At 59.9% G+C, this 14,308-nt stretch overlaps 1 protein-coding gene and 2 long non-coding RNA genes across 3 annotated transcripts; all 3 read left to right on the forward strand.

The window, feature by feature from the left end:
- Positions 1–4,175: 4,175 nt before the first annotated feature.
- Positions 4,176–5,221, forward strand: LOC139828819 (uncharacterized). The gene is made up of 3 exons (XR_011740806.1): positions 4,176–4,209; positions 4,613–4,698; positions 5,162–5,221. It is a non-coding gene; the product is annotated as an uncharacterized lncRNA (long non-coding RNA).
- Positions 5,222–5,469: 248 nt separating this feature from the next.
- LOC136106164 (uncharacterized) lies at positions 5,470–7,433 on the forward strand. The gene is made up of 3 exons (XM_065846304.2): positions 5,470–5,788; positions 6,522–6,642; positions 7,106–7,433. Exons 1-3 carry the CDS (start codon positions 5,505–5,507, stop codon positions 7,364–7,366), a joined length of 666 nt encoding a protein of 221 aa, XP_065702376.2. The 5' UTR covers positions 5,470–5,504; the 3' UTR covers positions 7,367–7,433.
- A 235-nt stretch (positions 7,434–7,668) lies between these two features.
- LOC139828818 (uncharacterized) lies at positions 7,669–9,438 on the forward strand. Its single transcript, XR_011740805.1, has 3 exons — positions 7,669–7,801; positions 8,100–8,959; positions 9,258–9,438. It is a non-coding gene; the product is annotated as an uncharacterized lncRNA (long non-coding RNA).
- Positions 9,439–14,308: the final 4,870 nt, after the last annotated feature.

The raw sequence follows: 14,308 nt of genomic DNA on the forward strand, positions 1-14,308 counted from the left end.
GGCACTGCCTGTGCGGCCCCAGGGATGGGTCCCCAGCTTGGTGACCTGCAAACCACGTTTTTGTGCAGACGGGGAGGAATGGGGACTGAATCATTGTTAGGGAGGACGAGACAGGAGGGTGCTGGGGACCCGGAGGGTTCTGAGGAAAGGATTGTCAGCGTTGTGGCGATGAGGAACGATTCACACAGGCGCAGACGGGGCGCACAGGCACAGAGTTCTTGTTGGCAGCAAGAGCAGAGCCGGGCAGAGCTGAGCTCTCTTTTATTAACGGTTCTCCATTTATAGATTTACAGGGATGAGCTTGGGCTAAGAGGTTAGACAAATGACTTTGTTCAATAATTGTTATTCTAAACACACCACACTCCTATTGTGACTGGTTTCAGTCACGTTCCCATGCGTATCTTGTGGGCGGCATTCCGACCCACTCGTTCACACGCCAAGGCCCAACATTCACACATCGCACACACGGGGGTGGTTTTCTGACCCGAGATATCGTTCTCACCGGTCTGGGCCATCACGTCTTACACCCATAGAAAACATACTTCCGTGTAATCTGTCCAAGGCCCTTTAGCTGGAACCGCACACCCTGCCATTCCCGCAAGAGTTATCGACCCTGAGCCCTTCGACGGCCCGTGGGACCAGGCGGGCGGCCTGGAGCCGGGCGACCTGTGGCACGGAGCGTTAATGAGCCCTAGGGCACCGCGAGTGCTGCTGCATGGACCAGGCCTCTCTCCTGGGAACACCAAGGGAGCAGCGGCCATCCATCACCACCCTGTTTGGTTCGGCAGCCTGAACCCCCTCCCCGAGTTTGGCAACGGCACCCCCCTCAGCACCTGCAGCAAATCAGAGCAGTCCTCTCCATGGCACTGGGAACCGTGAGCAGCGGGAGCTGCAGCGGGACCCGTGTGGGAGCAGGTCCGGTGCTGCCGGGGCCGGTGGGAGAGGGGTGCAGCCGGCTCCAAAGCCGGTGTGAGCAGCCATCGCCTGCCAAAGCTGCGCCAGGCAGGGCAGCCGCGCTCCCCGCTGCAGACACGTTGGGTGAGAGGGGCAGGAAGAAGCGGGGAAGGGTGGAAGGAAGCCCATCGGCCCTTGCAGCCCGGTGTCCCCATGTGGGGACATGGCAGGGGTGGCCTGGGGAAACCCCTCCCGCTCAGGACACAGTGGGGTGGGGGCAGCTCCCGGAAGCCCCTGCCCACTGCAGAGCCCCTGGCAGGGCCTGGGGGGAGGGTGTGTGCAGCCCCTCTGTGACACGGTCCGGGGTCACAGTGGGACAGCCACACGTCACAGTGGTGACAGCCCCCCTGTCCCTGTCGTGACCAGCGTCTGCCCCACTCACCCGGTGAGGCCGAGTGGACTCCAAGTGCTGAGAGCTGCTCTCGCACCGCTCTGCTCTGGAGTAGCTGCTCTGCAGTGAGGAGGAGAAGGCGGAGAGAGGGAGCACGACAGCACCAAGGAGGGTGAAGGGTGGAGAAGGAGAAGGAGGAGGAGGAGGAGAGAAAAAGAAGGAGGAGGAGGAGGAGGAGAAGGAGAAGAAGGATCAGGAGAAGAAGGAGGAGGAGAAGGACGAGGACAAGGAGAAGCAGTAAAGCCATTGTCCAGCCACTCTCTGCAGTTGTTGACTTGAAGCAGGAGTGGAACTAAGATGGCAAGACAGCTCTTCTTGCAGCCTCACCTGAGCCCAACTATTGAGAAGCTGGAGCGTTATGGTAAGGCCTTCAGGCCCAATTTCACATGTGTGTCTGGGTCAAGGACATCTCTGAAATCAGGCATGGAAACCCGAGGACTGTGGGGGGTGGTTGCTCAGGAGTGGTGAGTGCAAGGAGGGACCTGCTTGACCATCCCAAAGGGCTGAGGGGCTGATGTGGCAGCCAGGGCTCCTGGTTCCCTCGCTGACGTGGCCCCTGCCTTCCTGGGGCAGCCCAGGCAGAAGCCCCTGACCCCAAGGGGCTGCCCTTGCCTGGCGCTGGGCATTGCCCATGCTGAGCTCACGTCTGAATGGAAGAGCTGAAGGTGCTCGTGGGCCACGTGGGCTCTGTGTGTTCAGAGATATGACCCGGCAAAACCGGCCCCTGCTGGGGAGACACCAGGGCCTGCCCTGAGCCTCCGAGAGCCGCGTGGAGCGCAGCCCCGTGCCCCCGCGGGCAGGGCAGAGCACTGCCGGCTTCCCGTGGGAGTGGGTCACACCCTGGAGAGCTGCACCCGCAAGGAAAGGAGCCCCTTGGAGGCAGCATGGGGTGTCCCTTGGTTCTTGCCGGGCTGGAGAGAGACCACCTGAAATGCCTGAGTGGAAGATGCATCGCTCCTTGGACAGGAGTGGGCCGAATGGTCTTGAGCTTGCTGCCTCAGAGCATGACGGGTCTTTCCCTTGTTCTTCCAGAGTTCGCTAAGATTTGGGCCAGCACATCGTATCACCTCAGCCTGCAGCTGGCTCTCCACCAGGTGGGCCTCACCTCCTTCTCCCCTCACACCCTGATGAACGCTGATCAAGTCCTGACAGCCCTTTGCCATCGGATGCAGCTGTTCTTCCCCTCCGTTGAAAGCAGGAGCAACGCCCCAGCACAACACTGCAATGCACACCGTGACATGGACACCTTCTCTGTCCATTCAGATGTACAAGAAGGTCCCCCCGTCAGAGTTGCATGTGAAAACCTGGAAGCCTGGGACACATCTGGATTTATTCCAAGCGTGGGAACCCCCTGCCTTCTATCTGATTGAGCCAGAGGGTGTTTGTCAGCTTTCCCTCACCTATTTGGTTCTTCGTAGCTGAAGGGCGGTGCGAGGGAAAAGCGCAGCCCCTGTTTGTGTTCTCCCAAGGAGCCCATCTTGCTCCTTTGTACCTCAGGCCAGGGCAGGGCACTAAGCACCATCAGCCTCCTCTGACAAGTCACCCGTCTGCCCCTCCAAGGCTTCTTCCCATCCGCCATCTCCTCTGTTCCAGGCTGTCCGCGTTCCGGGAATCGGGACTTTTGCGGTTGTCACGAAGCGAGTAGCCCTCAGTGACCAGGATCTGGTGATCGTGGAGAGACCCGTGTTTCAACCTGAAAAGGCTGTTGCGCAGGACCGTGAGCTCCGCTGTGCTTGCACAGACTTTCCTGGTGAGCAGCGTGAAAGCGGCGCTGGCCTTGAGCAGGGTGGGAGGGGTGCTGTGCTCTCCAGAGGTGACTGAGGGGAGCACCAACCACCCACCGCGGCCCTGCCAAGAGCTCCACTCGACAAAGCCAGCCGGCTGTGGAAGGACCCTGCCCAGCTGTTTGTTTTAAAGAATCACCAGAGGACAATGCAGCTAAGAGCGCACTCTCTTTGTCCTGCTTCAACAACAGGGTCCCTCACAGCTTCCTTGGTGTGGTGTCTTCTGGTTCCATGATGTTTCAACTCTTGCTCCCCCTTTCCGCTGCTCTAGACCTCGTCCAGGCAAATGCCGGGGCTCTTCCAGCTCCCTCAGCCTCCTTGCACGGGGGAAAAGCAGGGGAAACCCAGGGGGGCAAGACGGTTCCTTCCAAAAGCCACTGGCGGGACACCTGCGCCTTCTGGTCACTGCTGCCTTTGGGGCAGCTGTTGTGAGACCCCGGGGAGCACCAGGAGCTTGGGGCTGTGTTTGGGGTGCGTTTCTCTCTAAAGACAAAGACAGCACCGAGTGTGGGCTGGCACCCTCCAGCTGCCCTGGGACCTGGCGCCTATCTCCCCACTTTGTCCCGCAGTCACTCTTCTTCCCACCAAGTGCCTAAGACTCTTTGTTTCCCTTTCTGTATCAGAGAAGCCACCGCTGTCTGCTCCGCACCTCACTGCCCACTTTAAGAGGAAGGGACAAGCCGAGCGTCTCCTCAGAGGCGCTGGCCCAGCCAGACAGCCCAGCACCAAAGTGTTGCCCGAGGGCCCGGAGGCTGCAGACCTTTGATTGTAGCCTGCCCAGCAGGTCTGCAAGCTCATGTGTTCCTCTTCTCTCGTCTTTCAGGCCACCAAGATTTCGAGCAGCTGCCGTATGCTCAGATAGCCTCAGAGAACGCTGTCTCTGAGGGCACCGTGCAGCTCTACATGGAAAGGACCACGCACCTTTTCCATGCCTGCGTAGAGAACGGGCAGAACGTTGCCATCATCTGGAGGGACGTGGGCATGCTGATTGTCCAGGGAAAAGACGTGAAAATGAGATTTTACTTAGACTTTCTGGAAAGGCTGAATGGCGCTGGCAAGATGCTGCAAGCTCTTCTCGAGGTAGGATTTTCACTTTCCCAGCGCCACTCCTGCTGCTTCTGAAATGCTTTCTGGGGGCTGCTTTCCCCTGGCCGGCCATGCCTCGTTCAGCCCCTGGGCTCCTGGAGCTCTAGAGCACAGCAGGCTCTCTGCAGAGCACCTCCCTGGCGTGCAATGGCCCGGCTTTGCAAGAGCCGCCCCCAGAGGAGCTGCCCTTTGCGAGAAAAGGCCGGCGTTGATGGCGGGGAGCGCTGCGTGCCCCACTCTGGGGGCCGGGAGCAGAGGCACAGGCAGAGCAAGGCTTGCTGAGCCCAGAGCCCTTGGGCGGCTCTGGCTCTTTGCTGGCGCTGGGCTGAGGCGGAGCGAGCAGCCGGCCCTTCCCAGCGTCCGCTCCTCCCGTCATCCGCCTCTGTCCTCGTTGCAGATGCCGGAGATGAGGGACTCGGTCATCTCACGCCATGACACCGCTGCTTCCCAGACCTCTTCTGGACGTGTTATCGTCCTGCCATGGTACGTTTGACTTCACTTGGAGGAACGGGGGACAGTGGCACGGCTTCTGCATCTGTCCTGCTGCGGACCTAGAGACGCATTTAGGCAACATTTCCCGCTACGTTTCTCCTGCTCCTTTTCTTTCCTCTCTGGGAGAGACTGCTCTTAGGTCCGGAAACGTTAATCTGCAAGGCTCTACGAGGAACTCGGAGGGCAAGATCAGAATTCAAAGGCGTCTTAGAAAACCAGAGCACTAGATAATACTCTGCTCTCCATGTGCGCGATGAGCAGAGTCATTTCCCCAGCAGCAGCAAGGGGGTTTTGTGGGAGGACGGCCATTCTCAGGGAAGGATGGAGAAACGCGGGCACAGGCTGACGGGGCCTCTCCCGGCACTGGAGCTTCTGCTGCGTCCTTCCGGGTTGGGCTGCGGTGGGAAACAACGTGGTGTCCTTTCTTCAGCCTGCTGCCTTCTTCCTCTGCCAGGTACCAACTTGAGACCGTGCCCAAAGTGCCAGCGCTGATAGACCTGAACGGATGTGTGAAGGGAAAAGGTGACGGCCTGTGGTGTGAACCTGCCCCAGCAGCAAATCTGTGTGCACGGGACCAAGGCAGAAACCCCAGAGCCGGGTTCCCTTGAGAAAAATTATTCCCCTCCCCAGAATGACTCCTGGACAGCACCAGTATCTGCCATGGAAGCCCCCGTTTCAGCACACGGATGAGAGAAAGCCATGCAAACAGTCTTCCCCAGGGAATAATGGTGCACTGTGGGCATGGGGCGTTGGATGAAAAAACAGTGTCAGAAAAGGCCTAAGACCTCCCAGGAAACATGGCTTTCCCCCAAAGGGATGAAAAGGACCACCTTCCCCAGTGTTACCACAGCCCTGAGCAGACCCGCACGTCACTCTCCTTGGAACTGGCACACGAGTGGCACCCGGTTCCCAGAACAACACCGAGATGCTGTTCTGAAGAACCGTCTCCTTTCCCATTTCTAGAGGATGCTGCCGGGAAGCGCCTCCTCCGTCGAGCCAGGCTTCCTCCACATCGGTTACCTGCCCTGACTGTGACGCCGGAGCAGGGTCAGAAAGCCGAGGGGAGTGAGCCTCGCGCCAGGTGAGACACTCGCATAAACGGGTGAGCGTGGCCCCCTGCTCCGGTCTCTGTGGGAGCGAGACGTTTCTCCCGGAAACACCCCACGTGCGCTTTGCCCACGTCCCACTGACTCACGGTTTCTTGCTCATGGCAGTGTCTGCAGCTTCTTGGCAGACTCTGCTGGCACCACCATTTCTTTCTTCCCTTCCGATGTGCAGATCTCTTGAGTAGCCAAGTGCAGAGGCTCGTTCCAGGAGCAGAAGGTCATTTTGGCTTTCCCTTCAGGTTGAAATGAGCCTGGCCTTCCTGTTTGCTGAGAACAGAGTTCTGCAGTTAGTTACTGCAGAGGATTGCCCTGAGCAACCAGGAGCCTCTTCTGCGCTGACGCCTGTCTTACGGAGAGCTCAGTGGCAGGATGGCTTTTCCGTGGGGTCGTGTCCTCCTCCCTTTGACACTGTGTCCCCAGCGCCCAACCTGCCCGTACAGGGCGTAGCGCTATCTCCGGGCACAGGACCCTGTTCCTCTGGGTGCTCCAGCAAGAGAGGGCCGAGACCTGGGCATCCTGGGTTGCAGGGGGGCTGTTGGGCACATCCGAGGCTGAGAGCTTGGGGTCTTCTCTGTGCCTGGGGACTTGATCACAAGGATGTGAGCAGAGCCCGTTCTGCTGCAGAAGCAGGTGCGCCACCTGGAAGCACAGGATGCAGAACCAGCTCCTCCTGCGCTCCTGCCAACACGCCCTGTTGTGTCTTTGCAGGCAGCTACCGGTCATCCAGAGGAGCTGCTTGAAGGAAAAGGAGGAGAAAGGAAAGCTACCGCCTCTGGTTGCCCCCAGAGAAGTGGACTTCATAGCCAGAGCCATTGAGAGGAGAGAAAAGGTACCCGACACCGGATGCTGCAGGAGCACATCCTACTGGACTGTAGAGCAGCGTTGCTCCACACATGCCGGTGCTCACAAGATTCTTCACTGGGTGTTCACGGGACCACTGACCGGTTGCTTTGGTGTTTGCTTGGAGAGAGGCGGGTCACTGTCAGTTGAGAATATACTTGTCACTTCCAGTAGCCTGGAAACACCCCCAGAGCCCTCACGCGGGGCTGTTTCTGTCGGCCCGGTGGCTGCAGGGCTGGTCTGGGCTCGCCAGCTGCCGGCTGGTTTGTAGCCCAGTGGTGGCTGATCTCCCTGGTCATCCCAGACGGGCTCCTCGGTGGAGCCTGCGGGAACCTGGGAGCAAACCAGCATGGACAGCGAGGCAGAAGAGAAGGGAGGGAAGGGAGGGAAACAGCTCAGCCGTGGCAGGACAGACTGATGCTGCCTGCTATTGCATTTCATTCGGCCTCCAGAATAAACGGGAGAAGAAGAAAGAGGAGAAGCTTCCACAGTATATCCAGAAATTCCTGGAAGGAGAGGAAAAGAAGAAAAAAGAGGCGGCGGTAGGGGAAAAAAGTAAACGGCCGTCAGCCGGAGCAATGAAAGCAAAGGCCGAGGCAGAAAAGGAGACACCCGGTGTGGAAGGAGAGGCAGAAAACCCAGAGGAGATGCAGAGGAGCCAGGTACTTGGGATTCCTGCAGAAGAAGAGCACTTTCTCCCGCGGGGCGGCTGAGACCGCAAAGCACCTCTGGCACCCAAGCCGTCACAGCAGCGTTGCTGCAGCAGAGCCGGGCGGGTGATGCTGCCCTTCCTGAGCAAGAAGGGGACACAGAGTTGCAGTGAAACCCTGGTGACACTCAGAGGTCACCCCAGGGCCTGCTGAGCTCCTTCTCCCGGTTCTCCCTGTCCCCTGTGGTCCATCCAGAAGTGTTCTGGGGTCTGCGTGCTGGGAAGCAGCACCCTCCGGGTGCGGGGCTGTTGTGTGAGAGTCTCCTCCTGTGCAGGAATCCAGCTCCCCCGAGTGCTCCTCAGACAGCTCCCCGAGCAGCGTGGAGTCAGACGAGTCCAGCTGGGACCTGCTGGAGATCAGGACCATTATGGAGGACTGGGAAGAGGCCGGAGAAGAGCCCCCCACAGTCCCTGAGGACAACAGCGTCCCCCCGAAGCGGTACGAGTGTGCCCGCTCCAGCCGAGCCCTGGGGCCGTGGGGGGAGAGCCAGAGGTGGTGGGTACAGGGAGCCAACCCCCGAGCCACGGGGCTGCACAGGGCGCCCGGGGATTTCTGCAGCCACGGGAACGGGCTGGGTTAGACCCCACGGCAGGGGCCAGAGCAGGGGCTTGAAACCCCTCCTGCCTCCAGGGGGCTGTGGGGCAGAACGGGGCCGCATAGCTGTGGGGCTGAGTGTGGGAAGAGGCAGGACGGTCCCAGCTGCAGAGTCAGGGAGACTTTGTCCTTGCTGTTGCAGGAGCCTTTCCCCACGGACAGACCGGGCCCTGCGGGAGGTGGTGACCTGCATCCTGGGGCAGGTGGCCCGCAAGAGGAGAGGGGAGAGGGATGAGCAGCTGGATCTGCAGGACAAGCTCCAGTGGTAAATCTCTCCGGACACGGGCAGTGCTTCCTCTCCCGCAGTCCCTTCCTCCTGCTCCCCGCAGCCCCGCGGGAGAGAGCCGCTTCTCCTGGCACCGGCCTCTCGGCAGAGCCGCTCCTGCGGCCGCGGCTGGCGCCCAGCTGGGAGCCCGGCTGGAGCGCGCTCCTGTGCTCACACCACCTCCTCCCGCTGTGTGTCTGCAGCGAGCTGGCCGTGCTGCGCTGGGAACGGTCGGGGAAAGAGGCAGGCAGCAGCCAACACCTGCGGGAAGCTGCACCCCAGGCTGCACCCCCTGCCAAGGCGGGGGAGAGGAGGGCAGGACCGGTACGTCCCCAAGGCTTGATGTGGTGGCGTTTGTAATGGTGACGGCGCAACGGTGCGGCCAGGCTGGTCTGGGATAGCAAGCAGCCGGGTTGCTTTCAGCCCCGCGCTCCCTTGGCTCAGGGGTCGTTGCAGAAAGGCTCTGCAGTCGGGACCGTGAGCAAAGCAGGGCTGATGGAGAGGCTGAAAAGAAGGGGCAGGAGGGAGGGGGGGCGCTGAAATCCCCCCAGCCCCTGCCAGGGACACCAACACTGCCTGCTGCTGCATTGCCGTGGTCCTGCAGGCGCAGCCCCGCGCGTGCACGGAGGAGGAAACACGCAAGCTCTGGGAGTCCTTGTGCAGCAAGATAGAGCAGAAGCGCAGCAGTGGCACCGCCAAAGGCCTGGAAAAAAGAGCCAGAGCAATGGGAGGCCCAGGTACCGCAGGCCGTGAAAAACAACTGGGGAAAGAGCATTCCCAGTTGAGTGTTTGCCTTTTGGAGTGCTCGCCTCTGAAAAAGGGGCTGTGGGCCAGCTTCAGGCCAGAGCTGGGCAAAGAGGGTGTTTTCCTGACAGCCCTGGGGGCACGGAGAGCAGCAGGGTGGGACTGCACCCCAGGGACCTGGACCTGCTCTCTACAGACAGCAGCAGATCCCACCACAGGTGTCCTGACCAGACTTGTTGCTCTGCACCTCTGTGCATACAAGACTGCGGAGCTTTGTACTCAACTCCGCAGCTCTGGAGAGCGGATCTGCTCCACGTCGGCCAGTGCCAGGAGACCGTCTCAGGCGCTGAGGCTCGCGAGAGAGACGTCCAGCAAGAGCCTTCTCCGGCGTGACGAGCGCCAGTGCCGGCCAGGCTGCTGGCACCAGCTCTTGCCCCCATCAGTAAAGCCCCCCCTGCAAACCGCTGGGTCTCACGCTGTGGGTGTTTCCTTGGTGGCTGTGAGGCTGCGCTGGGCAGTGGGTGAGCGCTGGGGGGGCAGGGAAAGGCCTGCAGGGAGAGGGCTGGAGCTCCGGCCCTGCTCCAAGGGCAGCCCTCCCCAAGGCTCTGCTGGACCCGCTCGGCTGCGGCCCCGCTCTTGGTGCCCCTGCACCTTGTGGCCCTGGCACTGAGCCTGCTGCAGCTGCACATCCCGGACAGGAGTGGGAGGAGGAGGAGGAGGAGGAGGCGGAGGAGGAGGAGGAGGAGGATGTGAAAAATGCAGTTGTGATTTGTGCTAATGTCAGCAATCAGGACACAGAACCACGGGCACAGTTCCATGCGGTGCTTTATTCCAGCGCTGGGAAACCAGGGGTTCGCACCCAAAGCTTCCAACAGCTGATTCAGACCATACCTTATTATACAAGCCAGTCGCATACATATTCATTACACCCCTGACAACCACTAGAATATTCCACACCTATAATAACACAAACTTCCTATCTAAAAGATGCTACAATTATCAGTTATTTTCTACGGTACCAACTTTAAAAGAATATATCGTAAATCTATGTCCACCTTAAGAATAAGGCTCGGTTACAGTTACCTGCCTTGTAAGAATATACCATAAATCTATGTCAGCTTTAAGAACAGAGTTTGGTTACTGATTACAAGAGTTCTATGGCTACAGGGCTGGTTGCCATCCTAATATTAACCCAACTGTAACAGATCCAGCGATATTCAGGGAAGACCCATCCTGTCCTGTTCCATGGAACAAAACCTCTTGTCAGGTTGATTCCTCTCAGCCGCAGGCCCTGCCGGCCGCCCTCACGCATCCCAGGGGCGCCGGGGGCTCCCGCCCCACGTTGCCCCGCACGCAGCGCTCCCGCAAGGCCCCGCACACCGAGGGAGCGGGGGGAGGAGGCGGCTGCGGGGGGATTCGAACTCGGCACCCGGAGCACAGGGGGGGCGGGGGGGGAGGAGAGGGACGGAGCCCGCGCGGTGCAGGGGCGGAGGGGGCGGGGCCAAGGAGAGGGGGGCGGGGTGATGGGGGGGCGTGGCCACGCAGCGGGATCGCCCGGACGCCTGGGTCCTCTCTCCCGAACTCCTGGGTCCCTTGGGGCACTCCTGGGTCCCCCCCCAACTACTGGGTCCTTAGGGGTACCCCTGGGTCCCCTTTCCCGAACTCCTGGGTCCCCTCTCCAGGACTCCTGGGTCCCTTTCCCAAATTCCTGGGTCCCTCCCCAACTCCTGGGTCCCTCCTGAACTAAATCCCCACCTGAACTCCTGGGTCCTCTCTCCCGAACTCCTGGGTCCCTTTCCCGAACTCCTGGGTCCCTCCTGACCTGAATCCCCGCCTGAACTCCTGCGTCCCTTTCCCGGACTCCTGGGTCCGCATTCCTGAAAACCTGGGTCCCTCCTGAACTGAATCCCCGCCACTGGAGTGCAGCCATCAGACTCACAGAACAGTTTGGGTTGGAAGGGACCTTCACAGTTCATGCAGTCCAACCTCTGCCATGAGCAGGGACATCTTCACCCAGATCAGGTTGCAGCTGGTAGAAATGATGACCTTTCAGAGCGTGCTGGTGGTACTTTGTCCCTTGTGCCCTGCCCTGATGTGCAGAGGAGACAGAAGGGACACTGGGAAGCTTTGGGGAAGACCCTCCGTATGCTGAGGTGTTGCGTCTCCTTCCTCTTCAGCCTCTAAAAGGTATTTGGTAAAGAGCAGAGCTGGAACCGGGGGTTCCCATCATTTGGGATAAACCCTAAAAACTCATTAATCATTTTGGTTGGAAAAGACCCTCAAGATCATGGAACCCAACCATAACCCACCCCTGGCACTGACCCATATCCCTGAGACCCTTGTCTAAGGCTCGACAGGAGCTCCAGCGCAGTTGTCTGCAGCCAGTGCCGGCGAGAAACCTAAAATAGGACATGGGAGAATTTGCATGGGAGCGTTCACCACGCGGAAATATCTCTGCCTTGGGAGGGCTGAGATTGAGTGGGTTGGAGGTTCTTTTTGTTTTCAAGGATGTGATCAAAATCACATGAAATGACACACAACGAAGGGTAGGCACAGGCTGGGACTGACACCGGAGCCTCAGCACCGGGTTTTATCCTTCATGGAGAAAGGGAACCAGGCTAAATCAGCCAGTTGGAGGCCAAAACAAGCGGCTCCTTTGGCTGTTCTGGGACGGGAGATGCAGGCAGGGCCACCAGTGTGGGGTCTGTCCTGGAGCTGCAAGGGTGGGATGCGGGACGAGGCAGCCAGAGCTGCATCCACACAAGGAGGCACAAACATTTGCCATTTCCATGTTGGTTTTAGGAGGGTTAATATATGTGATGGTGATTTTTGACCCACACATCGCCTGGGTTGGCATCACCAGCCACAGGTTGGGTTTTAGCATCGTTCTAAAATGCTGGAGGGAGCAGGGTGGGACTGAGGCAGCACTGGTGACAGAGGGACAGAGCCCCTGGGGTCCATGTCTGTCTTGTGCCGGACAACCCAGAGTTGGACTTGGTTCTCTGGGGAGCCCCAGGAGAGCAGAGCAGAGGGGGAGCATCCCCTCCCTCCACCTGCTGGTGATGTGGCCCAGGAGACACTTGGCTTTCTGGGTGCGAGTGCACATTGCCAGCTTATGTCCCTTTTGTCACCCACCAGCCCTTCTCCACAGGGTTGCTATCCATCCATCCATCCATCCATCCATCCATCCATCCATCCATCCATCCATCCTCCCCCAGTCTGTGCTGGTACTGGGTATTGCCCTGACCCAGGTGCAGGACCTTGCACTTGGCCTGGTTGAATTTCATGAGGTTCACATGGACCCCCCAGCCTGTCCAGGTCCCTCTGGATGCCACCCCTTCCCTCCAGCGCATCGACAACACCACTCAGCTTGGTGGAAAAGCAGAACTGAAGTGTCTTGGGTGATGCAGAGGCCAGGGAAATGTGCCTGGCTTTAGCTCTCTGCCAAGAACACCTGGGGAAACCCTTTGAAATGCTTCAGCCACTTTAGCAGAGAAAAATAACACCCCCACACAGCTGCCAGGCTTTCACTGCTCACGCAGGGACAAAGGACAGCGCGGGGACAGCACAGCGCTCACTCTGGAGCTCGCCGGCTCTGACACCCATGCCTGTTTGGGAGAAATCTCAATGGGAAAGATTTTGTGCTCTGGGATTCAGGTCATCTGAAGAACACCAGCAAGGAGAACGACTGCCAAAACCTGCACAACGATGTGACCAGCTCCAGCTCCCCTGGGGAAGGAGGCGGCTGGTGCTTGTCCCAGCCCAGCCACGCCATGGGCGACCCAGAGCGGATGACAGCAAAGCCTCTTTCCAGGCTCTATTCGCTGTGAGACCGTGGGGCAGGGTCCCATCCAGGGGGAACACGGGGAGCACATCCTGCCCGAGCTCTCACAGGCCGCTCTGCTGCACGGGGAGCAGAGGAAGGGACAAAGGGGTCTGGGTGGCCCCAGAGGAGCTTGGAGCAGAGCAGGGGGCACAGAAACCCAGGGAGGGTCTTGGAGACGGGTCCAGAGAGGATCCAAGTGTATATGGGGAGGGGGAAAGGGATGGGACGGTGCAGGGGGTGTCACACAGGGTGGGAGTGAGCATGCAGGGACCAGAGCCAAGCTGAAGGTGCTCGGTGGGGATAGAGGTGATTGAGCAGGGGACAGGAGCAAAGTCCTGCGGAGGGCAACGGAGCTGGAGGGGATTTGGAGGGGTAAAGAGGAATGGGGGAGACCCAGGAAAGAATCTGGGGCATGGGGGGTGTGAGGGGGAAGCACAGGAGCTGTGATATTTGGGATCAGAGGAACTGGAGAGAGGATGCAGAGGGGAAGAGGGATGGGGAGAACCTAGAGTGCACAGAGAGGGGGGCAGAATGGGTGCCCCCAGGGTGGGGGGAAGGCTGGTTTGCCAGTCATCACCCCCCAAATGAGCTGGGGCTGCAGGTGGTCCCAGCACCCCCACCCTGGGCAGCAAAGGGGGACCATGGCAACAGCAGCAGGTCCCACTGCACATCCAGCATCCATCAGGGGGAAATAAAACACCTAAGTGGGGGCAGATAAAGCAGGAAACCCCCAAAGTGGGCACAGGGAACAGAGCTGAGCACAACACATCCCAGCACTGGGGCTGCTGGGCTTAAATTGGTGTCCAGGAGCATGGGGGTGCAGGTGAGGATGCTCAGGGTGATAAAGGCATCAGAGTGGGGATGCCTGTGGGAGGGGGTGGTGGGGGCTCTGAGGTGCTTGGGTATGTGTGTGTGTCCCCAGCCCTGCAGGGGACAGGGGGACAAGCACAGCCCTGTGACACACACGTAGTGGCTGCTGCTGGGTGTCATGGTGTGGGGACCCAGGATCACCCCAACACGCTGCCCTGGGCTGGGGCCAGGCGGGTGCTCCCCCAAACTGTCAGCACCCACTCCTGGGCACCCCCCACCGGCTGCAACCCCCTGGGCAGGCACAGCGGTGCTGGGCTGTACTGGGACCTGCTGGTTCACAGCAGGATTTGGGGGGGGGGCCAGGAAGAGCAGTCGGGCACCCCACCCTGTGCTGAGCTGGATCCATCCACCAGCACCACGTGGAGGACATTGGGGTGCAGGGGGGTAGGGAGGGGGTATGCAGGGTGAAGGGGCAGTATAGTGGGGTGCAGGACAGGACAGTGGGTGTGGCAGGGTGCAAACCCCCCTCTCTCCCCCTCCCTCCTTCATCATGGAAGGAGTAGACACATCTCCCTCTCTCTCTGCTACAGCTTCTTTTGTTTGGCCCCAGAGCCCCTGGCCAGGGCCGTTAGGAGAAGGGAGCGCCGAGGTGCCAGGGAGCCGCTGAGCGCCCGCGGCCAGTGTGGGGGATGTTTGGAGGCTTCAG

The sequence above is a fragment of the Patagioenas fasciata genome, chromosome 11, assembly GCF_037038585.1.
Source record: "Patagioenas fasciata isolate bPatFas1 chromosome 11, bPatFas1.hap1, whole genome shotgun sequence".
Classification (NCBI taxonomy): Eukaryota; Metazoa; Chordata; class Aves; order Columbiformes; family Columbidae; genus Patagioenas; species Patagioenas fasciata.